The sequence below is a fragment of the Lithobates pipiens genome, unplaced genomic scaffold, assembly GCF_037356315.1.
Source record: "Lithobates pipiens isolate NorthernLeopardFrog02 unplaced genomic scaffold, aLitPip1_a1.2 Scaffold_19, whole genome shotgun sequence".
Lineage (NCBI taxonomy): Eukaryota > Metazoa > Chordata > Amphibia > Anura > Ranidae > Lithobates > Lithobates pipiens.
Window position 1 is genome coordinate 561,116,103 of NW_027507764.1, and position 26,914 is coordinate 561,143,016.

General features: G+C 41.4%; 1 protein-coding gene across 11 annotated transcripts in view; it reads right to left on the reverse strand.

Moving 5' to 3' along the window:
- CYRIB (CYFIP related Rac1 interactor B) overlaps positions 1-26,914 on the reverse strand; it is a 252,104-nt gene that overhangs the window by 49,049 nt on the left and 176,141 nt on the right. For 6 of the 11 annotated variants that reach the window (XM_077493339.1, XM_077493338.1, XM_077493340.1 and 3 more), the window contains 2 exons: positions 14,497-14,579; positions 3,630-3,751 (listed from right to left, as the gene is read on the reverse strand). In XM_077493339.1, coding sequence (XP_077349465.1) covers positions 3,630-3,751; positions 14,497-14,569 — 195 coding nt within the window. In that variant the 5' untranslated portion in view covers positions 14,570-14,579. Of the gene's footprint in view, positions 1-3,629; positions 3,752-14,496; positions 14,580-18,479; positions 18,572-26,914 lie in introns of all 11 variants that reach the window. The other 5 variants (XM_077493344.1, XM_077493341.1, XM_077493346.1 and 2 more) reach the window with 2 other exon arrangements.

The following is a 26,914-nucleotide window of genomic DNA, read 5'->3' on the forward strand; positions in this document are numbered from 1 at the left end:
CCAAGTAAGGAGGCAGGCTCTATCTGACTTGCTGCAGCTTCTAAAACACACAATGAAAAGCTCAAAGTGTGCAGCAAAACCAGAATACACACCAGTGAGGGAACTGCAATGAAGTGACATGTTGCTGATTTGGCCAGCAAAAATGTGATTCCGTAGAAGCAGGTGAGCAGCCTCCGATTCAGGATCACTAATATGAAATGGTCCTTAAAGCTGACGTCCATGTTTCCTGTCACTTTAAATAGTTTGTTTGCACCAAGCTGGTCCAAAAGGAACTATTTCCTTCACTAAGTGCTGCATTATCTTTAAGCACTTGATGTAATGCACGTAGCTTCAGCTACATACAGTACACAGTGCTGAATTTCGGCTGTGAGACAGACTTACCTTCTCACACCTGAAACAATATAGAGTTGGCGCTCAGCCATTCATATGCAGCTTTGTTTATTGTGAATGAATAAAAAGCTTCCCCTGATTGGCCTTTAGCGGAGAGGTGGGCTGATGACATCACACTCTCAAACTCAGCCAATCAGAGGCAGCACTCAAAGAATACAAAGCTGCCTATGAATGGCTGAGCACCATTCAGACCAACTAATTTTTTCCAGAAGTATCGGTCTCACAGCTGGAACCCAGCACTGTGTACTGTATGTAGCTGAAGCTACATGCAGTACATAGTACATATAATTCTTAGAGCAAGTGCAGCACTTAGTGAAAGTAAAATAAAATCCCACATTTTAGGTTTTAGGTTGTCCCCAGAAAAGAGGGGAACTCTACCAATGGGGACAAAAGTCCTGGTGACCTGGGGGTCCCCAAGTAATTCCCTTAATTTGGAGGGCCTCTTCTCTCACTTCCTGTTTGGCTATGGGACAGGAAGTGAAGGGAAATCTATGCAATGGGACACAGATGGAGAAATCCAACAGGAGGGTCTAACTCTATAACCTCCTTATTACTCTATCCAAAATTAAAAAAATATATATTTTGCCTTCCTCCGACTTTTTTTTTCCTCTTAGACGGCATTTGACTCCCAAAAGACAGAAGAGCAAAATGCACTTTTGTAAAGCCCCCCACTGTGCTTTATAAATGTGCAGTGATTTTTTTTAAGCAGCTTTTTTAAATGGACCCCTAGGAGACTGTACTATTCATCAGTTGTCTTCTCGAAGACACAACAGCATTCAAATTTAATTCAAAATTAAAATTGCTGACTTTCATTGTAAATTGAATACTGTTGCGCACAACCTTCGCCAGATGGGTCTGATCTTAATTTTAGGAAGCTGCTCACATATAAAAGTGTTCTCTGCACTCAGAAATATATATATAGAAAGTGTTTACGTGGCGCTACCTAGATAAAATAAATAAATCCTATATGGTTACTAATAAATGTGAATTCTCAGTGAAATAAATAAATGATCATAAATAAACCTAATCTATATATTGACACATTTGCACATATTTATTTATACAATTAATTTTGAAGTTTGTGATATTGGTAACATTCCCTTTGCATTTTATACCTTTCTGAAAATTGATGCACTATATGAGGTTTTATATATAGATTAGGTTTATTTATGATAATTTATTTATTTCACTGAGAATTCACATTTATTAGAAACCATATAGGATTTATTTATTATCTAGGTAGCGCCACATAAACACTTTCTATATTTATGCTGACTTTCATTGATTCCTCAAGTAGACCTTCTCTCTTGAAGTTTGTCTACAAAATGGACAGAGCTTTACAAAAAAAAAAAAAAAAGAATTAAAAAAAAAAAAAAAAAGGATTTTATCTTCTGCTTCTAGCTCTTGGCTGATTACTTATTCAGTTAATTCTAACTGTAACAACTCCATCCTAACCTTAACCAAATGCGTTTTTTTCTTTAGACTAAAACCTATGCCCCAGTCTGATCATAATTCTATTGGTATCCTAGAAACTAGCCTAATCCATATTGCAAGCGCTGCCCTAGACTAATCATAATCCACCCTAGACTAATCTTAACCATATCCTGTCAGAAAAAAAAAAAAAAAGATGGGGAGCTTACTCTGTACAATCAGTATACACCCCTATAATGAAAATGATTTAGAAAAACTTTAAAAACCCACATTTAACTAAAACCAAAACACAAATATCAGCACAAGGGACACAACTTACAGCTTTGTATAATGTGTCCCTTGTGCTTATTCTTCTCCCTACACTGTAAAATTCCAGTGTGGTGGGGGGGGGGGGGGTCAATACAACTAAGGGGCTGTCAAGAAGTTTCATTAAGAAAGCTTTACTATACCCAACCTTTCCTGCCAGATCCACCACTCAAAGTCGTCATATTACAGTTTCTATGAATGACACAGGATCTGTGCACGGAGGGGGGCAAAGCCATTAATTATCAGCCTGTCCTATTTCATAGAAGCAGAATATTACAGCAGCGGAGGGTAGAAGAAGAAGAATCAGCACAAGGGACACATCGTGCTAATTGTAAGCTGTGTTCCTTATGTTTTTTTTACTTTGGGTAAACTTAGGCTAGAGATTTTTTTTTTTTTTTTTAAACTAAATCAAACAAACATGTTATACTTACTTGCTCTGTGCAATGGTTTTGCATGGAGAAATGCGATCCTCACTTTTTTTTTTTTTTTTTTTTAAAGGACCCCCAACTGGCGCTCCAGGCCCCTTCCTTTTTGGCAAATGCCCCCAGGGAAAATGGCACCCAATGCGTGCTTTGCTCCAAGCTGCCCAGTGTGAGTCTCTTGACACAGACCAGATGCCCCCCACATCACAGCATTTGATTGACAGCAGCAGGAGCCAACGGCTACCGCTGCCATTAATCTGCCCAATGAGGAATGAGACAGTGGCTAGAAATTATTAGGTTGAATGTGAGAACACCATAGAGTAAGGATGAGCTCAGGCGTGTTTGAAAACAGCACGTGCAGAGTCTGCCAGGAAGTCGGCACTGTATATCGCTAATCACAGGCAGCGAGACATTTCCCGATCTCTGCAGCCACGCATCGAGACAATGGGGGTTATTTACGAAAGGCAAATGCACTTTGCACTATAAGTGCAAAGCGCACTTGGAAGTGCAGTCGCTGTAAATCTGAGGGATAGATCTGAAAAGAGGGGAAGCTCTGCTAATTTTATCATCCAATCATGTAGAAGCTAAAATGCTGTTTTTTTTATCTTCCTTGCATGTCCCCCTCGGATCTACAGTGACTACACTTCCAAGTGCAATTTCAAGTACGCTTTGCACTTGTAGTTTGCGCTAGTACTGCAAAGTGGATTTGCCTTTAGTAAATAACCCCCATTGTCTCACTGCTTGCGATTAGCAATGTGCAGTGCCGACTTCCTGGCGGGCTCTGCTTGTGCTGTTTGCGAACACACCTGAGCTCATCCTTACTCAAGAGCATTGGGGAGAAGGTTGGCATTTATAGTCTCCAAGAAAGAGCCCCACTAGGATTTATAAAGCAAACAAGTTATTAAGAGACATTGGTGATATTGCTAAAACAAGAATCCGATTTGTCTTTTCAATAAAAATCTGGGCTTGGGAAATGTTAGTTATAAGCTGGTTGGAGGTAGAGCAAAACAATAATGCTTCCTTAGAGGGGAAAAAACAGCTTTATGAAAAAATACAGTTAATTAACTTTAAGAAATTCACCTCTCGGATCTCCAGGCCCGCTCCTCGATATGACTGTAAATCATCGAGAATTCCTTCGGCATCCTTTAATACTACATTCACCTGATTATAAACATCCTTTTCGGATTCTGAAGGCTGAGCATCTGAGTGGTATCAAATCACATGACTGTTAGCAGGCATTATACGACTACAAAAGCCAACCCCACCAAGAACTGACATTTCAGTTTCGCATTGTTGCCAGCTAGAGGGAATCACATGATGGCTTCTTTCATCTTTTAGTTACTCCATTGGCAAGATCTCTAAACTTGCTCTACTACCTAAGGGCTGTGGCTATTACAAAACTAAATAATGGTGTCCTTCTCCCCCAATGGGTTCTGTGTAAGGCAGAAAAATTCTAAGGTGTTCAACTCTTGAAGGATGACACCATTGTTGATGCCCTGGGGGAAGCCAAAAAAAAAAAAAATGAACTATTGATGGGAAATCTGTAGCTTTCAGTAAATATAATTAAAGAGGTGATTCAACACCCCTGTGCCTAGCCAAAACTGAAAAATCATTTTTGCATGGAGTTGGCTTTTCACAGAAGAAAAAAAAATTGTCAGAAAAAAAACTGGCAAAGCAAGCAATTGTAATTCATTTATTAAATCTACTACCCCGAAGAGGACATATTGCTAAACAGGAGAATATGCAAAGCTAGGACACATTATTAGGCCAAAACTAGTCATGTTGAACAGTACAGGGCAACAGTAACACTAGTAGTCTAAACTAATAATATAGAATACATAAGTTCAAGATGTGTTCATAGTAAACAGCTGGTTCTCCTTTAACAGATTTATGTATTTCTAATTAAAATCTCAAATTTTAAAGCCCATCTAAACTTTCAGTTTAGTTCAGATAAATATATTCCAAGTGCATTAAAACAAAAGGTGTTCAATACCTTTCCTTCTAAAGCAGCCAAAGCCTGAATAGAGAAGCCTGTCCATGAGTCTAAGCTCCAACACAAATAAACCACCAGGACTAGCTAGGCTTCCACACAATTTTGTATCAGTGGCCATATTTCAACATGAGTGCCTCAAAATTGTTCTTCAAGGATAGGCTTTGCTTTTCTCAGGTGCAAATGTTCCTCGAAGGACACTTTCTTCTATACGTCCAAAATCTTGTAAGGCTTACTAACACAAATTGTAGTATTAGGATAGCACCTATAGGCTAAATTACCTTTTGGCTTCCAATATCTCTCAAAGACTACAATAGGGATGATTTCCCTGCAAGTGTTTGTCTCCCTTCCCCACAAGGCCATAACGAAGATTTTTTTGTTTTGTTAACAGAACATTATGGAGAGGCCATTAGGGAATGTGACAACGTCAAATGGCTTTGTGAAACCCGTGGTAGTTAGCCAAACTGGGAATTATGGAGAGGAAATATCTTGACTGAAGACCCCAAGAGATAAAAGACTCTTGCAAGTAGTACGTTGGGACATCATCTGTCCACCTCTATGGCTCAGCTAATCAGAGGAAGCTTTGTATTCATTTATAGCATATAAAGCCTCCTGTGAATGGCTAAGCAGTGCTCAACCTGGCTCTATTTTGTTCTAGGAGCAAGACACGAAATTTCCATCCCGCTGCTGGAACACAGCATTGTATAGTCTCAGCTACATACAGCAATTGTCGTAGTCACAGTAAATAGTTTGTTTTGGCCAGCTTGGCCCAAAGGGACATTTAAATAGAAGTATTGCAAAAGCTTATTTGGCAATCCTTCTCTTGTATATCGCAGAAGTGAATCCTGTGACCAAAATCAGACAACAGCAGGCTAAAGCCCTCTGGATGTATTTCGGCAATAATGTTGGGCTCCACCCAGATGCCTGACAGGCAGCTGGCTCAGCCTCTCAGAGTGTTGCTGAGAACCTGTGCAAGCAGCTCGAATCCCTTCTACAGCTTGGTGCTCCAGTGAGTGCTGACAGTCACCGATGTGAAGACTGAGAACTGAACGATCAGAGGTCACCTAATCGCTCAGTTTTCAGGCCTAGAGCCGACAGCTGCAGTATGAGATCAATGCTGCAGCCTTATAGGTAAGTATATGTGTTTGTTTTATTCTATTCCCACATTTCTCATTTAAATGTGGCGTTAAGCTTTAAACGTACCAGGAATCAAGCAAAGCTGTAATAAAGTTCTACTCTCAAAACTGCTAAATTCTAATCTGAGACTAGTCTGTCAATATTTTCCATTTAGCAGTCCATGGAGTTGCCACAAATTACTCATGAGTGCTCATATAACAGATTTACCCAAGTATATACACACACACACACACACACAACACTGCACAGTATTTAGCAATCAACATTGCTTAAACATACCTAATAAATGTCAATCGCTAAACACGGCGAGTAATGAAATGACACATAAATGAGACTGCAATTAATGAAAGACGTTGACTTTACTCCATATCTTTAAAGAACAAACATGACACTTGCAGTGGACTTTCCCTATAATAACCCCATCAATTAAAAGAATAATTGTAGGTCCTTTGTGTTCATTGTGAATAAAAAGATAGGAGAGGCCTAGAGGCTCGGAAAAGCACTGGCTTGGAGGAATTTTGAAAGCTGCAGAAGACTGCTATGGAAAATGAGAAAAGGCAGTAAGATGGTACAGGAAATCACCACTAAAAAAAACACAGAACACTCCATGCAGAAAACAACAGATTACAATATACGGCAGAATTTTAGACCAATCTTTGTATCAAGACTTGTAAGTTTCGTCTATCCCTGTGTATGGACAAGAATAGATAATGTAGGTTACACGCCTCAAGACAAGAGTGAAAAATATTCCTCATGTCCATTTCTAAAATTTGGTCCCCAATAAATCCCAATGGATTCAAATCTAAGGATTTCCCATAGAGATTAGTGAGTGTACCAGTGACACAGGTTAACTTGGGCCTGATGCACACTTGGTTTATTGTAAGCGCCGTTTCTCCTGACAGGACAAAATCAGCGTTAAAAACTTTTTTTTTTCCCACACCAGTTAAGGCGAGATTAGCAGCTTTGGGCGTTTATTCCTATGACCCGAATTTTAATTTATTCTCGCTACTGAAATGGATAAACTCTAAAGTGCTAGACAGGCAGCTTTAGCTGTGTTTGTCATTTTTATGCCCAAAAGCCCCTCTACTGAACGGGATTCTTCTGCATTCCAGAGGAGCTCTGCCTCTAAAAACTTTGCTGCTCTTAGGCTACATTCACACTGGGGCATTGGCGGTAAAGCGGCGCTATATTTAGCGGCCGCTAGCGGGGTAGCTTTAACCCCCGCTAGCGGCCGGAAAAGGGTTAAAACCGCCCATAAAGCATCGCCTCAGTGGCGCTTTGCAGGTGGGTTTGCAGCGCTGCCCCATTGTTTTCTATGGGAAGCGGTAAATACATCGCTCCAAAGATGCGGCCGCACCGCTCCAGTGTGAAAGCCCTCGGGTACAGGGTATAGCACCATGTGTACAGTATAGACTGAAATTATAGGAAATCTCAGAGTGTGACGGTAATGAGTTAAAATCTCTGATCCGTCCCAGATATCCTACTGAAATAAGGGCAAGAGGAGTGGGGATCTCAAATCCCTGGAATGTTACAACTTCTGCGTGGGCACTGACAGATCACCACCCATGGAGGTACACACAACAGGGACCGGGGAGGGTATAAGGAGTTAGTTAACATTTTTTTTTTTTTTCTGAAAAGGTGAACTTACATTTTAAAGTGGTTGTAAACCCTTACAAACCACTTTGACCTATAGGTAAGCCTAGATTAAGGCTTACCTGTAGGTCCAAGAAATATCTCCTAAACCTATACGATTTAGGAGATATTTACAAAAAGACAGCCACCTCTGTCTACGGCGCATGCGCTGTAGACAGCGGCGCGCAGGCGCACTGAGCATGCCGCTGCTAATGGCGATATGCCATTAGTGGCGGCTCCCATGCGCAGGAGTGACGTCATCGCTGCTCCGGCGCTGTGAGTAGCCGGAGTAGCGATACCGGGAAGAAGATGGATGCTCCGTGCTACAGGGGACAGCGGTGACATCACTGGCTTACCTTTGCAGGGAGACAAAGAGGAAGTAAACCCATCAGGGTTTACTTCTTCTTTAAAGCTGAACTCCAAGCACATCAGCGAAGTACACAGATGAACACTACATTATATACACTATATTGTCAAAAAATATTGGGACGCCTGCCTTTACAAGCACATGAACTTTAATGGTGTCTTAGTCCGTAAGGTTCAATATGGGGTTGGTCCACCCTTTGCAGCTATAACAGTTTCAACTCTTCTGGGAAGGCCGTCCACAAGGTTTAGGAGTGTGTCTATGGGAATGTTTGACCATTCTTCCAGAAGCGCATTTGTGAGGTCAGGCACTGATGTGGACAACAATGCCTGGCTTGCAGTCTCTGCTCCAATTCATCCCAAAGGTGTTCTATCGGGTTGAGGTCAGGACTCTGTGCAGGCCAGTCATGTTCCTTCACCTCAAACTTGCTCATCCATGTCTTTATGGACCTTGCCTTTTGCACTGGTCCAAATAATTTGGTGGAGGGGGGATTATGATGTGGGTTTTTTTTTCAGGGGTTGGGCTTGGCCCCTTTGTTCAAGTGAAGGGAACTCTTAAGGCATCCGCATACCAAGACATTTTGGATAATTTCATGCTCCCAACTTTGTGGGAACAGTTTGGGAATGGCTCCTTCCTGTCCCAACATGACTGCACACCAGTGCAGAACGCAAGGAAGAAAAGAAGAGCTAGGCTTTCCAATGCCTGGACCACTGTACTGGCTGTGCGGGCACTGACAGCTTATCAGCCACAGACAGTAAGTACAACAGTGACCTGGGTGGAGAGGGTGTGTCCAGTGTTTTGTGAAAAGGTGAACTTACACTGTGAATGGAATTGGCTATGATCTTTAGAAAAAGGTTACAAAGCTAATTAACACTGTAAACACTATTAAACCTGTTTTTTTTTTTTTTTTTTTTGGGGTGGGGGACCAAATACATCACCAAAAACGTTAGTTACGTGTAAAGGTGTGTATAACTTTACCTGCAGGTGGTTGCTGCTAGTGTGAAGAGTTTTGCCACTTTCTAGCTCTCCTTGCCTTTCAGAAACCTTGTATTACGATTCTCCCACAACACACTGTGTTCTGTGAATGGAGATCCAGTCATTCAACTGCACCACTCTGTGAATGGTGGTGAAGCAATTGAATGACAGGATCCCCACTGCCCATTCACAGAACACAATGCATTGTGGGAGAATAGCAATACAAGGTCTCTGAATGACAGGATCCCCACTGCCCATTCACAGAACACAATGCATTGTGGGAGAATAGCAATACAAGGTCTCTGAATGGTGGGGAGGGCAGAATGGGGCAACTTTTAACACTATCAGCGGCTGCTGTTACCTCTCACAGCGGGGAAAGACAGCTGCTCAGGGTAAAATTTGCCATTAGACCGAACTTTAAAAGGATGGTCCAACAACTCACTAAATAAAAGCTGGCAAAAATAATCTCCATTCCACCATTTTTCCAACACCATTGAAATATTTAAGTCTTGATACAGACCAATCTAAAAATAAATGACAGAGTTACCAAAAGCAAAACATACAAAAATCATACAAACGACAAGAAGATAAAAACATGAAATGGATAAGCTTGGAAAACGCTCACAGGAAAGTTAAGGAATGGAGAACACAGCATTTTCGTTGCAAAGAGCCCAGGAACAAAACACGGATATGAATAAAACACAAAAAGAGCTTCCCAGATTTTTACAAACTGACAAAATAAAAAAAAAAAGAAGTTTATAGCAGGGGACCAATGTAGTCCAAAACCAATTAAACAAGCCAGATCTTCCGATTGATGTTTGAAACGAACTTATTTAATAAACAATGCCGATCATTTTCTGTGAACCTTTAGAAGTTAGTTTCAAACATCAATAATCAGAAGATCTGACTTGTTTAATTGAAAAAACTAAAAATATGTTGTAAACCTGAGACACACTAAACTATGCCTAAAAAAATATAAAATTATATTATATATATATATATATATATATATATATATATATATATATATATATATATATATATATATATATATATATATATATATATATATACATATATACACACACACACACAAGTATGTATTCTCAACTCAAAAAAGTCCCTTCTATTGCTCTCAGCCGTCTCAATCTCTCAATTCTGATTTTGCTGCAGTGATCTGACCTCCTATTAGAGGGTGGCCAAGTTCGTTCTCCATTGTCCCACTGTATGTAGGAACGTAGCCACGCTCCCTTGTGTGCTCCAGAGATGGACTAGGGATTGTGGACTATGGCACAGGACCGCAACTCAGTCACTGACCGAAAGCTTTGTATTTTCTGAATGAATACAAAGCTTCCTCCGATTGGCTGAGATGGAGAGTTGAGCGGATAATGTTACCATTTTCACCTCAAGAAGAAGCCATGACTCATTCAGAAAATACAAAGCTTCCTGTGAATGGCTGAGCAGTGTTCAGTCCAACACGATTTTGTTCCAAAAATGGGCTTGGAAGACCCCACCCCGCTGCCAAAATATAGGGCTGTACACCATGTCGCTCATGGTGCATACAGTTTATACAGGGTCTCCCAGCAGATGTGTCAGTAAAGAAAATAGTTCATTTGGAGCAGCTTGGCCCAAACAAACTATTTTAAAGTGACAGAATGCTAGAGATGGGCTTTATTCAATGCTTTTGCATGGTTATGTGACTAGCTGCTTGACAGTGTCCAGATTCGATTTGTTTTCCTCCAAAAAAAAAAAAAAAAAAAAAAAAAAAGCTAAGTTTTTAACGTTTTAATATTACAATAACTGGATATTTTTGTTTGACCTCCAACATACTAAAATAAAAAGAAATGGAAAATAAAATCATGAAAATATAAGCTTGGCTAAGTGCAATCTCCCAATATTTTCAGGGAGAACTTGGCAGATGGCCAAACAACATGATACATAGATGATGCACTCCTAACACAAGATAAAGTTCAGCTCAAAGCGGAGACCCAGTTGTCACCAGGAGTGTCAGAATTATCACTGAGCAAAGTCAAATTAAAGTGGTTGTAAAGCAACATGTATTCATTACTTTGAGTCTCTCTGCTTTAGGTCCCTGTTCAGTACAGTGTTTGTGTTTTCCTAAAATTATAATGCTAAATACCTTCTTTGCAGAACCCTGCTGTCCTGTCAGGTGACCTCCCTCTGCTTTCTTACTCGAGTGCATACATTGGGAGGGGCCGAGTTTCCCCTCTGATGAATGTCAGCCAGCAGAGGGAGGTCATGTGTCTGCACAGCAGGGCCCTGTAAAGAAGGTATTTAACATTATAATTTTTTTGAAGGAAAGCACATACACTGTACTGAACAGGGTCCTAAAACAGGGATCAAAGTAATTGATACATATTTCTTTACTTTACAAGCACTGGAGCAACTGCAGGGAATAGAATTACATGGACAGGAGAGGGGAGGGAAAGAGGAGCAGAGGAGAGGGAAAGAGGAGCAGAGGAGAGGGAAAGAGGAGCAGAGGAGAGGGAAAGAGGAGCAGAGGAGAGGGTAAGGAGAGGAGAGGAGAGGTAAGGAGAGGTAAGGAGAGGTAAGGAGAGGTGAGGAGAGGTGAGGAGAGGTAAGGAGAGGAGAGGAGAGGTAAGGAGAGGAGAGGAGAGGTAAGGAGAGGAGAGGAGAGGTAAGGGGAGGGGAGGAGAGGTAAGGGGAGGGGAGGAGAGGTAAGGGGAGGGGAGGAGAGGTAAGGGGAGGGGAGGAGAGGTAAGGGGAGGAGAGGTAAGGGGAGGAGAGGTAAGGGGAGGAGAGGAGAGGTTCCCACACAGACTATGGAACTGACAGGGAGAGAGGGAGGGGGAGATGCAGAGACGCTGAGGAGAGAGCAGGATGACAGAGGCACTTAGACCACGTTATCAGAGATTAGCAGCCATGATAAACGTGGTCACGTTACAGAGGGGAAACCAGAAACAGGCATGATTAACATGGTAAAAGTACTGAGCTATATCTCGTGCCTTAAAGGGGCACTCTTTTTTTTTTTTTTTTTTTTTTTTAAGCACATGCACATTTTGGGTAGTGCATTAGAAACCCTATTTAAATTACAGACTGACCTAACTCAATGCACACTAATGTGCAACATAACACATGCCAATGCAATTTGTGTTATGCTCCACAAAGATGTGAACCCAAAGATCTTTCACATCCTGTTGTGTCTACAGTACAGTTCATGACTGGGGTACTAAAGATGGGAAAAAAACTGACAGGTTTTCACCATTCCAAAATGGTAAGAAAAGTTCTGATTTTAGAAATACAAAAAAAAAAAAAAAAAAAAACACACAACAGTAAAAATATGGGAAGCTCTAAATGTAAAACACACATTACAGCACAAAATCAATAAAACTATTCATTAGTGATCGATAAAACAGATTGATTATTGCACCAATAAATGAATGTGCAAAAAAAAAAACTGCTAAAACTGCACTCTGCATTCTTTGCAGGCAACAGACTGCAGACAAGGAAACAGATGTAGAACATACATGACTTTCCACCTGTAGTAGCAGAACAATTAAAATCTTCCACTGATGTCAATTTTGGACCAGTTTGTACATTTTAAATGCACACCGGTTTATGCATCAAAGAAATCTGTGACTCCGTTAGTAACTACAAGAAAGTTAAATAGCGAGGACAACAAACTGTGGGTTTTGAAGGGGTGGTAGCCGATAGACTGAAAGACAGGCACTTAAATGAACAAAGCTTGAAAACAATTAGTCTATGTATTGGCAAAAAATAAATAAATCTCTGAATATTTTCCAATGTTTTATCCTTTTTAAAACTTTGTTCAGAAAAATACATGCTGGCCTGCCATAACGTCAGTGTGCTTCCAACATCCTGTTTTTGCTGACAAAGCTGCCGTGAATTCTCACCCTGTTTCAGCCCTGCCCAATTCTGGACTAGTCTTCCCAACTCCATATAAGGGGAGTTGTCCTGTAGTCCAGCAGAGAAGAACACAAGCAAAGGCTGACAATGTTGGCTGAGATTTCAGAATAGCTTAAACGGGAAATTAGCAGCTCACTGGATTTGTTGGCAGCATTAACAGGTATTTTTCTGTGTTTGAAGCATTAACCACTTCCAACCAACCTGGATATATGAGGCCTCTTGGCGGATGGGCTTTAAGGCTGAGCGACCAGATATATGTGGCCCTAGGTAAAACACTCCCAGCACAGTAGGAAACAGGTAACTAAAGGAAAGCTCCCGATACATACTTGCTGATCAAGAGCTTTCCGATCATGTGACCACTGTGACTGCCCATCGCAGCGATCACATGATCGGAATGCCCGTCTGCCAGCATTTATATCTATTTAAAGGGGCAGGAAGTGGCAGCAGCGGGAAGAGGTTAACAATATATATGTGCATGTACTGCAAATTTGAATCTCACTCTAAAAGGGGAATTCTACTTTTTCTAATCTTCCTCCCTCTAACATTTTTGGAAATTTTTGTGGGGGGTGGGTACCTATTTCTGACAGGTACCCGCTCCCACTTCTGCTGGGATCGCCTAAGTGGAAAATGAGCGCTGACACACCCTCACTTGGTTATCAAACAGGCGGATGGGAAGCAGTTAGGAGCTCCATACCAAACTCTCACCACTGGAGTTCTCCCAAAACACAGATACTGCAGCTGGTGGGCAAATTATTTCATACAAAATGATATACCTATTTTAAATGAACATGTCACTGTGGGGAAGTATATACTTCTACTTTCCTTAAGGTGGGTGCACACTGATTGAAATTTACCTGGTTCAGCGGGGGCTAGCTGGATGTCAATCTGTGTGTAGCGCTCCCTACTCCCCAAAAGCCGACTCTTCAAATGGATTCGCTGGAAGACCTACTTTAATTAGCGGCTTGCCGCCAAGTGGCTGCAGTGCTGACCAGTGTAGTCTGACAGTGGAGAGTGGATGTGGGAATCTTTTTTTTTTTTTCCCCCAGTCAATTAAAATGGTTGTAAAGGTAAATAAAAATAAACAAACAAACATCTCTATACCCACCTCCTCTGTGCAATGGAAATGCACAGAGCGGCCCTGAACGTCCTCCTCTTGGGTCTCCCGCCAGCGCTCTTGGCTTCCGCTCCCTGTCCAGTGCCCCCCTGTGGGAAGCCTCTTCCCATAGGGGCACTTGTGTGTGCTCTCACCCGAGCCCTGCTCCTGCGTCAAATGAGACAGACAGCGAGACTCAGCCCTGTCCCCTCATCACTGGCTTTGATTGACTGCAGGGGGAGCCAATGGGACCCAGTGCCCCAGCAAAGCTAGTGAGACCCAGAAGTGAGGGGAGAGAAGATATATTAAATAAGAGGGGAGAGAAGAGCTGCAGAGGTGCATAGCGCTGGATTGAATGAAGGGCTCGGGTAAGTAAAGGGGGGGGGGGGGGGTGAAGAGGGATGATGATGCCTAAACATTTTTTATCTTAATGCAAGGTAAAAAATGTTTAGGCTTTGGAACCACTTTAAAGCTGGGTGTACCACAGCTTTAGTGCCACTGCTTATCAACGCGGGAAGAATCTCTCTACATACACCTATAAAATCACCTTCTTCTCAGCAGAATAGGAGGGTCAGAATCTATTCCACGTCTTTGTTTCTGTGTTTTCTCTGGGAGATCCCCCTAACTCCCTGTCCCAGTACCCATTGGGAACCCTTCCCTGTGCATTTCAAAACCAAAAAAAAAGTTATAACTGCTGCTATGAGTGGAAAACCTATTTCCAAGCAGTGGAAAATTTCAAAGTTCTGTTGAAAGGACAGACACAAGACAGACAGACAGACAAGGAGTGCAGAAAGCAAACGCAGTCTACGGCAGGCAGAGAGAAAGATATATAAAATCATATTCTCACTTTCAAAATCAAGGAAAAAATTTGGCCCCTGCTCAAGATCTGTGCATGTCAAAACTTTAAGTAGGTTCCCCATGTTAAGACACCTGTTAAGACAAGAACGAGAAAAAAAAAATAAAATAAAGATAAAAGCATGTCTTAATGAGACTGAACACCTTAAATACAGAAGGAAAAAAAAATAAATAAAAAAAAATAAGTATGAATGCTGAAAGTTTGAAGCACGGTGGCCAGAGAACCAGAGGAATGTATAGACTTTAGACCTTGCCACCAAGATTTCCACCAGTTTTCGTGTGAAGGTTTTGCCAGTGATGATGTGCAGTTGGTGCGATCCATCTCAGAACTCAACTATGTAACTAAATATTTATTTCAAATGCTTAACTTGTAATAATTATAGTATTCCTAAATTAAAGAATTATAGTAGTTCTTTCATTTATAGTCTGCTATATTTTTAATAATTGCAATAGCCTGATTCTAAACAATCTCAAATAGCCACAGTGAGGGGACTCAAGAGAATGTTATTTTATGTAGGTGATGCGCTCAAATCACCAGGCACCTTACCCCACCTGGGCATACAATAGAACTTTTATTACAAGAAATCTTTAAAGTGGTTCTAAACCCAAAAGCAAAAATGTACCGTAATACGTTGCAGCTTACCAATCGTTTTTTTTTTAAAGACTTTTTTTCACCTTTGTTTTCACCTGGTGATCTTTACAGAAACACACCTCCTGTATTAGAGCGCCCCCACTCTGGATGAAGGAGCACATGGGACACTTTTGTACAGCATGATGTCAGTCTGCGGGGAGGAGGTGTTGGATAGACTAGCAGATTTAAATACACGAACAAATTGAAGCCAAACATCAGCTAATAATTTTAAGTAGTTGCAGCAGATTTTTTTTCCCTTTGTGATAAAAGTTCTACAAAAATAAAAGCTATTCATTGTAAGCACTTTTTTTTTGTAGTAAAAGGTTTGTCGCATCTCTGTAACTGATCCAATCTGTTGGAGAGCTTGTTCTTTTGAAAAACAACAGGCTTACTGGCTGGATTACAAGGTAAAAAATAAGGGAAAGAAAAACCTAACTAATGCTAATTGCTAGGCTGGAATATAAGAAAAAGGTTTGCTTATTGGTTTAATAACGCTTTAAAAAATATAAACCTAAAATATTGCAATCTCTCATATGGCTAAATAGCTACAGGGAAAGCAAAAATTATTCTAGAGGAAACTATCTTATTTGTTATTCACTGGTCTAAGCTTAGCCACTAGAATTTGGAAGTCAGTAAGTTTAGTGTTGCTCATTGAGGTTTCCCACTAAAGAAGTTAAAAATAACAGTGTTCAACAGATTTCTCAAAATAAACCAAAAACGCAACAAGTTTTGCCTTAAATCAAGGCTTCATCAGGGGTGAATGTGTAACATAAAGATGGGAAAAATCAGAAAAGCCACAGTATGCCATTAGCCCAGTGTTTTTTCTCATTTTCACATCTTTGTTATTTTGTTATTATGTTACACATTCACCCCTGAAGTAGCCTTGATTCAAGGCAAAACATTGGAATTTTTTAGGGTAAATCACTCATATGCCGCATCCGTATAAATCATTTAGAGAAGAAAAAGTTTTTCCCACACTCGGTCAGACTTCAGAGGTGGATTGAAACAGCAGTATCATTTAAAATATTTTATTGAACGTGAACATAAACATACAAAAGTATAAAATTATAAAAATAAAAAAAAGTGTGTCCACTAGCAACCAATAGAGTGGCCAGAGAGAGAGAACATTACATATACCCAAATGGAACAATGACGTTCAACAGAATGACATCAAAGAATGCGTGAGCCCCTGTGCGTCTATGCATTTTACTTGGTCGATTCCTGAGGACACACTTTAGGGGGGTATTGAAGAAGTCTCAATGATCTGGACATGTACCGGCACCTGCACGGAGATCTTCTTAAGTGGATAACACAATACTACAATGAACATATAGGGTCCACAATCAGCATATAAAGCCAAATAGTTGAGCCTCTAGGGGCAAGTGGGATCCTATGTGATGACACTGCTGGTGTATCCTAATATCCTCCCCTGAGGAAGTCATCATGATGACTTCCCCAGAGGAGGATATTAAAGTGTAAGTAAACCCCCCTATTGTTTTCAGCCAAGAAAGCTGCCATCTTTGTCTCTGTTTAATCTACAACTGCCATGATGCCACATATGTGATCAGTTATGACACCAGCCGTTGGATGTTTTTACAGTTTGGTTGAGAGCACAACCAATTGGAGTGTTACATTTCCGGGATGTTCCGGAAAATAAACTTATTGATGAGTTTACTTCTGCTTTAAGATACACCAACAGATGTTGGTCCCCTGTGTATTAGTGCAGCCCATGCTGTGAAGTGTATGGCTTCCGGATTGATGAAAAGCTACAACCTGGCTAGTCTAACTATATAATTAAGCTGTAATCATTGATGCTAGTCTAGCCATTACGCGATTGTTCGTTAATGGGAAAGTCATCACATAGGATCCCACTTGCCCCTAGCTAGAGGCTGTGAAGTAGCGACCAAGCGAAACATGTAGACGCACAGGGGCTCACACATTCTTTGATGTCATTCTGTTGAACGTTATTGTTCCATTTGGGTATATGTAATGTCCTCTCTCCCTGGCCACTTTATTGGCTGCTAGTAGACACATACCTTTTTATAACTTTATACTTTTGTATGTTTATATGTTCACATTCAATAAAAAAATTTAAATGATACTGCTGTTCCAATCTGCCTCTAAAGTCCGACCGAGTGGGGAGGAGGGGGGACTTTTTCTTCTCTTAAGTCAAAACATTTGGGTTTTGATTTAATTTGAGGAATTTGTTGAACACTTTTATTTGGAACTTTTTCAGGGGGGAGCATTAATTAGCAACACTATACTTCACAACTAGAATTTGAAAAATCAGAGTGAGCTTAGACCAGTGGATAACTGAAAATTTATCAGAGATGGGATTTATGAGAGGTTAGTGAGGACAGCTTCCTCTAGAATAATTTTGCTCTCCCTGTAGGCATTTAGCCATGTTAGATATTCCAATCATTATTGTTTATAGGTTTTAAAGATTTCTTGTAATAAAAGCTATATTTTAAGCCCAAGTGGGCAAGGTGTCTGGTGATTCACCACTTTCATTAAGATTTATACCAAGCTCAAAGCTGGCTTCAGAACCCATCTCCTACATTCAACCCATATAAAAAGTAGAATCCTTTTTTAGGTCCCACTTTAGGTCCCAACCACATACAGCCCAACTTTCCCTTTGGGGGGCTGGGTTTTGACTGGCTTAACCGCTGCTACTCATAACTGTGTTGAGTGGTAGAAGGAGAACATCCCTGAACTGGCAGCTCCAATTTTTCCGCATAATGTCCTCTACATGCCCAGCGCAAATCTGGAACAAAATTGTGAAGTCAAGCACTTGTTTTCAGGTTGGGAGGAACTTGCATCTTTTTATTCATAAACTGAGGTTTTTGTAGACTGCCACAATATTCCCCCAATTAATGCCTCCTGCTATGGGGGGTGTCACATGTTCCAAAGAAACTTTCACTTAAAGTTTGATTCAGTGCACACAAAATTTCTTTTGCCTCTGCATATATGATAGGTGCACTTATAGAAATAATCAGTGAGGAATACATTTTAATAAATGTACCTACTGGTTCTTCATGAGGCAGCACCACTGCGCAAACATCACTGGCAAATGAGAACATCTTATTTCGCATTGGTTACCTTGCGAATATATATTAAAAGTTAAAAAAAGTGGCTGATCACAAAGGACCCTTAAATAAGACATGGGATCTGACACCACCAAGCCAGCCATGAATGACTTCTCTCTGGCTTTACATGATGATAAGCAATCCCATGGCTCTTTTGCACCCCGTCAACAGACGGTTCCCACTGCCGTTTCGCTGTGATGGTGAGAATGGGTTACAGAAAACACACAGCAGCTGGGCCATGGCCTGTGAGAGACTTACTTTCAAAATCCAAGAAAAAATGTGCAGCATTGTGGTCTATGTCTCTGGTTAGCACCTTAATGAGATTACCCATGCCAGCCAGGCAGCCAAACCTAAAAATAAAAACGGCACAGTCATTCATTTCCAGTAAGTGAGGACAGGTGGAAGCTGGGGTTCGGTTAGTGGTCTCTCTCAGGTCTCTGGTGGTTTCCCATGTGTGAGAAGGAGGTTGGCAGCAAGCGTCTGCAGATCTGGTCTCAGGAAGAAAATCAGGTTATTACTCAATACCAGGCTTAATGTAACTTATTTCAGAGAGGAACTGAACCTTTCTGAATCCCTGTGTGCATGAAAACCAACGTATAGAAGGGTCAGTTTAAACAAAACTGATTTTGTTTTTTGTTAGACAGCTGAATTATCCACAGTCTCATCTTTTAACGTAAATTTCATGAACGAATTATGGGAAAATCAATTAGCAACTTACTTCTTTCATTTTATCTAATGGGGTTTCCAATCCCTATTGGGATATTTCTGCTGCAATTTTCATCTCCTCATCAATGTGAAGCCAAGAGAACTGTGGAAGTCCCAAGTTGATTGCCAAAGAGGGGGAGGCAATAATATCAGAAGGAAAATATTCCAATAAGGATTAGAAACCCCATTTGATGATTTGAAAAAAAAAAAAAAAAAACACTCCATGATTAAAGGTGCCATAATCCTTCTAAAAAATGAAATATCAAATTAATTTGGAGATTAAAATACAATAAAAGTAAATAGAACATTTTATTTAATTTTTAAGGATAACGGAAGCTACAGTTAGCTTAGTGCCCTGGCCCCAAACTAATCCCCACCCCCGTATATACAGTACACTTAGGTCTGGCGCCTGTGGCCTGCAGGCATTTACAGCAGAAGACTCTTATGGGGCCATCTCCTGATGTGGGCAAGACAGCCCCATAGAGGTCCAAAAAGTTTCACTGTGTAGGCGTTGCAAAGAAAATATGGGAGCGTGACAGAGAAGATTCCTATAGGCTGTGGTAATTCAATAAATCTGAGGGGGGGGGGGGGGTAAATTCGTGTCCCTGTGCATGAAAGTTTAAAAAAATAAAATAAATAAAACACCCCCCCCCCCCCCCAGTACTTACCGGAGACCTATTGCAATCCAGCGGCTCTCCCTCCTCATTGGCTGAGACAGCAGCAAGAGCAATCGGCCAATAAGCCAATGAGAAGAGAGAGAGGCAGGGCTGAGCCGAGGCTCTGTATCTGAATGGACAAGCAGAGCAGCGCCTCAGGAGTGAGCCTGCTTGGATGCCCCCATAGGAATGAGTTTGCTCTGGAGTCACTTGGCAGGAAAGAGGGGCCGGAAGTGCCGGCGGGGACCCAAGAAGAAGAGGAATGGGGCTGCTCTGTGCAAAACCATTACCCAAAGCAGATAAGAATAACAACATTTTAGTGACAAAATGATCAAAAGTCTTAAAAAGGGAAAGAACTATGGAAATTGTGCCCAAAAAAAGGCAAAGGGCAAAAGACTAAGCTTTATTCTGCAGTGTCTCAATGTGAAGGCAGCCATCTTGGTAGAGGCAGGGCTTTGCTTCCTCATTTTAGACCTTCCACCAAAGTAAACAGCATAGTAGTGATATCTTCAACTCTCATGGAACCAGCAGTCAGAAAAATCCCTTAGATCTCAAGCAGCAAATACACAGCTATGAGGCTGTTGGGAAAGGAGTGCCTAGGCTATTCTACTTTTAAGGAGAGATTCAAGACAAAAGTATATTTTTCAGGGTATTACAGACTGGCTGATTTACCCTCTTCAGCAAAGAAGACATGACCAAATGACTAGGTATTTCATCACATGACCAACACTGGGGGAAATCCAGAGCAGCACTCTCGCCTTGTGTAAGACAAGTATAAGGTGCACTTTAAAGGTTCTTTCACGTGTGGTTTGGTCTCTGAAGAGCGATCCAGATCCCTTTTCAGAGAGCATTTGACAGGTGGTGAGAAAGTGTTGTAACGCCTCCTCGTCACCTGCTTTAGCCCCTTGAAACACTATCACACTGCAACAGTGTGCAGTGCACGCGGTAGCAGGGCACTGGCAGAGTGGCCCCATTCATTTGTATGGGTGGGGCTTGGCAGGCACTATGCCCGCTGAAAGTGTCAGGTGTGCAATTCTTGCAGTGGCTGCAAAGCACAGTGGTCAGAGTATGTGTACACCCTCAGTCACTGTAGTTAAAAGGGCTTTGGGGGGGGGGGGGGCTCAACAGCAGAGTTTTACCACTCCCTCAACTGCTGGTGTGAGCAAGTCCTTGTGTCTTCTTTTACACATGCTAATATTGACTATATTAAACACCACATTCACATCACAAGGTTTTACTTTTGAAAATGATATGAAGAAAACAATCTTCATGACAAAAGATAATAAAAAAGTGAGAATTATAGCACAAAAAGGCATTGCAATCTGATACAGATTGGCTATTAGAGCACTGAGGCAGCACCTGCTCCAAGATTTCGATCTGTAAATATTCCCAGTTGAGATATATTAGGACACCTGCAACGGTGGAACCGTGATAACATCGCACCAAGCAAAAACGAGGCCATGTGGTTATCAGAAGAGGGTAAAAATACTAGAAATTACAAAAGTTATCTCCGATAGGGAAAAGGGGGCAAACACTGTACTTTAAATATGCGCCAAAGCTGCCCACACCAACTAAACATTTCCCACAGTGTAGTTACACAGAAAAAAAAAAAAAAAAAGTGAGGATCTGCTACTTTATAGGAAACATCTAAAAATGTTAAAAATGCCCAATTCATACCCTGAAAGATTTACCTTTTGTCTTAAATTCTAACTGTGCCTAGGCACTCCCAAGTCACACTGCCCATGTGCAATCCAAGGCACTGCTGCCTCTGACTATATATACAGTATATCACAAAAGTGAGTACACCCTTCACATTTATGTATATATTTTATTCTATCTTTTCACGTGACAACACTGAAAAAATGACACTTTGCTACAAAAGTAAAGTAGTGAGTGTACAGCTTGTATATTTGCTGTCCCCTCAAAATAACTCAACACACAGCCATTAATGTCTAAACCATTGGCAACAAAAGTGAGTACGCCCCTAAGTGAAAATTTCCAAAAATTGGGCCCAAAGTGTTTTGTGTGGCCACCATTATTTTCCAGCACTGCCTTAACCCTCTTGGGCATGGAGATCACCAGAGCTTCACAGGTTGCCACTGGAGTCTTCTTCCACTCCTCCATGATGACATCACAGAGCTGGTGGATGTTAGAGAACTTGCCCTCCTCTACCTTCCGTTTGAGGATGCCCCACAGACGCTCAATAGGGTTTAGGTCTGGAGACATGCTTGGCCAGTCCATCACCTTTACCCTCAGCTTCTTTAGCAAGACAGCGGTCTTGGAGGTGTGTTTGGGGTCGTTATGTTGGAATACTGCCCTGCGACCCAGTCTCCGAAGGGAGGGGATCATGCTCTGCTTCAGTATGTCACAGTACATGTTGGCATTCATGGTTCCTTCAATGAACTGTAGCTGCCCAGTGCCAGCGGTTTAGACATTAATGGCTGTGTGTTGAGTTATTTTGAGGGGACAGCAAATTTACACTGTTATATAAGCTGTACAATCACTACTTTACATTGCAGCAAAGTGTAATTTCTTCAGTGCTGTCACATGAAAAATATATAAATCAAATATTTACAAAAACGTGAAGGGTGTACTCACTTTTGTAAATTGAGATTTGGTGATGTCATTACTGCTCACTGTTCTCCATGCTGGAGAGGCAGCTGTACAGAGAACCTGCAGTGCAAGAATCTTCCTGCTTCTGCTTTATGCGGATCAGTGCTTCCTCAACCTCTCCCACTGCTTCTTGAATTTTCCTCTAACAATCAACAGATCCCCAGCCATCGGGGTGAGAGGGTGGGATTTCTAACGTGAGGAAGCAAACCCCTGCTCTTTTACAAGGACGGATAGTGAGCTCACAGGCAATGTCGGTCCTTTGCACCCTACTTGCCTTTTTTTTTTAAATTTTCTTAAAATTTCTTGAAATTTTCCTGAATGAAGTAAGATTTCCTTGCTGACTTTCTTGGCTGTAATGCTAACCCCTACCGCTTAAAACTGAACTTTGCTCTCTCAAACACTGACTATGCTAATTCTATGCTGCTAGCATTAGTAAATAGATAGGAAAATTATATTATATGTACTTTTAAAACGTTTTTTTTTTTTTTAACATTCTTTAGTTACTTCCTAGTTCTTAGGCCTAGGCAAAATTATGTCAATATATCCCAGAAGTTTTCAGGAGAGGAAGAGGCATTTTCTCAGCTGAGCACACCCTCCTGCCTGAGCTGAGGGCAAATGGATTCCAGAAAGTAAATGCTACATAAATCAACTGCCTTTACTCAAAATGGCCACAGGCAGAAAAGCTAGGGGGGTGTTTTCTGAAGTGATTTCCCAGCACAATAAGGCATGACAACATGGAGTTCAGTTTTAAATATGTTGATAACAGGCTGCAACAGGTCAGTAGATCTAAACCGGTAGAACAAAATCTAAAATCGGTAATAAAAAAATAAAAATTAAAAAAACACATACCCTCTGCAAGGTAATATCCCAATATGCTAGTATGCATCACACACAAGCACATTATGAGAGGGACTGTCAGACCTGCGCTCAGCCCTTACTAAGCTCTCGGCTAATTGCCAGCTCCTTTCTCTCCACAGTGACTCACCTCTTGATATCCTGCTCGTCAGTCCTGCCAAGATGATCTCTGCCTTCACCTTTGTCACATCTCCAGAGACGCTCTCCTGTGTTCCTGTTAAAGACTTGCTTGGCTGACATTCCTTCTGGCTCCAGATCCTGCTTGCTGTTCTACTACGCTCCTCTCTGGCTCCCTGATGTTTTGGCTTGTCTGACAATTCGTTCCGGTTCCTGAACTCTGGCTATGTTTTGACTACATTTACTGTTTACCTTTTATTATTATTATTATTAAAGTGAGATTTAACTGTACTTCTGTCTCAGTCTGATTCATGGTTTCTGACAGAGACTTACCTTAAGTTATATGTTGTATGGGTGTTTATTTGTAGTCTAGTATTAATTTTGGTATTTGGTGTTAATGACTGCTATTGGTAATTTTGTAGTGTTTTTGCATCTTGTTCAGTTTATTGTTGTGATTGTGTGTTGTCTTTGTGAAGTGTGTCTGTGCTGTAACAAATTTCCAAATTTCCCCCTGGGATTAATAAAGCATTCTGTAACGCAATGCCCTTCAGCGGTGCTCTGTCACCATTGACAGGGCTTCTATCTTCTCCCTGTCTCCCTTCTGGGTTCATGGGCTCCGGTTGTTTGAATGGCCAAACTGCAATGACACCACTGCCAGGCATTCGCACGGGAGCCACAGCCGCAGCACATCGCTCTGAAGGGACGGCGTGCTGTCCCTTCAGAGCACAGTGTGCATGCACCGGCGACGTCACTCTTTGCAGACGTAGTGCATATCACCTATACGGAACACGTTTAGGAGATATGCCTTGTACCTACAGGTGCATATAAGTTTACACATAGGTACAAGTGAGCAAGCACTTTAAGTCCTTTTCTGGGGTCTGTGGTCCTACTTGTGAAACTGGGTCAGGCTAGCAACCAGGCAACTAACATTTGCAGAACAAGTCAGCTACGATCGGCTCCATGTGTGTCCCTGGACAGGTTAATTTTAAATAGGACGAAGCTGAGGCATCCATAGAGTACCCAATCAAATGCCCTTTAGCTATGCTTTCTACGGTCGCTCTTTTTACCCACAAGAAAAGAGGAGAAAATTGTTGGCCTGGTCAATGCAGATTGTGCTGTGAAATGACAAGAAACTCGCACCTTGGCTCAAGAATGTAACCAAGCAGAGGAAAAGCCTCAGAACCAAATACAGAGGCCAAATCATGGGCTCAGCTGCAGCCAATACTCATGTAAAAGTACTGAACGTGGCCATAACAATCATTAGCTGATCAGCCCACAGTAATCTGAAGTCAGCACACGCTGGGGGACAACTACAGAACCTGCACTTGCAGAAAGCCAGGAAAAATCAACATTATATTCAGTTTATCCTAAGGGTGAGTATTTTATTTCATTAGATTTTTTTTTTTTTTTTTTTATAAACTGTTCCTACCTTTGTTGTTTGTAAAATATTAAAAAATTTCTCAGGTTTTTGTCAAGCACAGTGACAGCCCAAATTTCAATAGTTTGTTGATAGTCCACAGTTGCCTTTACCAAAGAAATGGGCAATTCAACAAATGAAATGCTTTAAAAATAAAAATGTTCCTTGCTGGTGTCTGTGTCCAGTGGAGTTGCTTTCATAAGAATAGTGTGCCCCCCCCCCCCCCCCCCCCGCATTCATCCCAGGCGATCAAGGTATGGAAGTGTCACACAAAGGCCGCCCAGGACAGGTTGTGAGAACATGACCCACTGGGCAAGGACACAATTATAAACTTGACCTACTTATTGGGAGTAAGACATACGGAACGTCACGTCCGATTACACTCACTCCCGGCGCCGCAGCCTTGTGGGGACGGATGATGACAGGCTGTGTATCGGGAGCGGACAGGCGGAAAGCCAGATACATGATTTGAAAACAAACCTTGCACGCATGCCCTTCAAACTGCCAATATTGCAGTGTGATAGTGGGGAGGATCGGAAAGCGGGAGAGCTCAGCGGTAGGCACGGTTGCCAAGCTGCTGAGTGTGATGCCCTGTGGCAAGCTGATTTTCTGAGCTAACAAATGAAGGGAAAATTTTTGAGGTATCAACCAATGGCAGTGCAATGATTGGCTGCGGAGAATGAAGCAAGTTCATGAATGATCTCAATGGTATAACCTTCCAGAGCATGGCTCCTGTATGCCATAAGAAAATTATCTTCTGTTGCAATTTTTTAAAGGAGAACTCCAGGTTAGATATTATGGGGTCAGTCCACCAAAAATGGCATTTCAGCTTTTGGCTGCTGCTGGAAAGCTAAACCATTGATTTGTTCTATAAACTGAAAGACGCTGTGCTCAGTTCCTAGCTCGACCACATCACAATGGGGTCTAATGAGCAGGGCCCTCTGATTCCTTTTACCAAATTGTAATGTAACTGTACTGTCTGCCTTTATTTTGTTAAGCGCTGTGCAAACTGTTGACGCTATATAAAACCTGTATAATAATGATATTATATGTTCTTTGTTTCTGTATGCACCTTTGCTTAACACCTCTGTTTAACAAAAAAAATACTTTCAAGTAAATGAGTGAGAGAAGTTTTAGCTCTTCCACAGAAACCACATTCTCTCTAATACTGGTGTAAATAGAAATAATTTGATTGGTTGCTGGTTGGTAAACTGCTTTGGGTCTATTCTCCAATGAGATTAAATGTCCAAAAGACAAGATATTGATTCTGTGGGTTTTATCCAGAAAAAAAAAAAAACTTGCCATTACACACAATGCAACCAGCACTTCATTGTCCTCCATCAACTATTTAAATGGTTGTATAGTTAAATTTTGTACTTTAACCTACAGGTGAGCCTATAATAAGGCTTACCTGTAGGTAAAAAGAATATCTCCTAAACCTGTACAGTTTAGGAGATATTCCCCCTCGCAATGAGCCCCTGACTTCAGCGGCGCATGCGCACAGGGGATTCTCGGCTGAAAGTCCGGCACATGCCGGACCTTGCTGGGGAGAAAACTCACAGCACCAGAGCTGCGATACCCGGAAGACACGCTGAGGGAATATGTCAGCTCCCTCAACGTGGACCAAGTGAGATGCAGACGCCTCGTTCTAAGGTAAGTATTTTATAATGAGCTAGTATGTGGTGCATACTAGCGCATTATGCCTTTTCCCTTAAAAAAGGTTTTTTAAAAAAAAAAAAAGTCAGGGGGTTTACTCCCGCTTTAAGATAGGGAGCTCACTTATAGACTTTAAGCCAGGTGAGAAGTGCATTTGATTAAAAAAAAAATATGTCTACATAAACTTAAAAGTAGATTTTTCTTGGGGGGGGGGGGGTGGGGGTGTTAGAGAAAAGGTGGTTTATGACCCCTGTAAGTTTTTTATTAATTTTGCCAACTGTGTCCTGTGGTGGAGATCATCACCTCCTGTCCCATAGGCAAAACAGGAAGAGAGGGGAATCCCAGGGAACCCCTTGGGGCCCCTCAGGTCATTAGTGTCCCCATTGTTAGATTTCCCATATATTACTTTTTTAGGAACAACCAAAAATTTTAGATTTTTCTTTTAACTTTCAATGATAAAAGGTAATAGAGAGTAAATCTCCTAGGGTCCAGGTGTTCTAATCCTTCTCCACTACCGAAAAAAAAAAATTGCCTTCATTATACTTTATTGTCATAGAAGCTCATTGGTGCGTTTTATCCTGAACCAAATGCTGGTGCATAGTCAGCAGGATTGATGTTGCTGTTGCAGCAGGGTCAACCAATCAGCAGCACTGTCAAAAGGGACCTCACTGGAT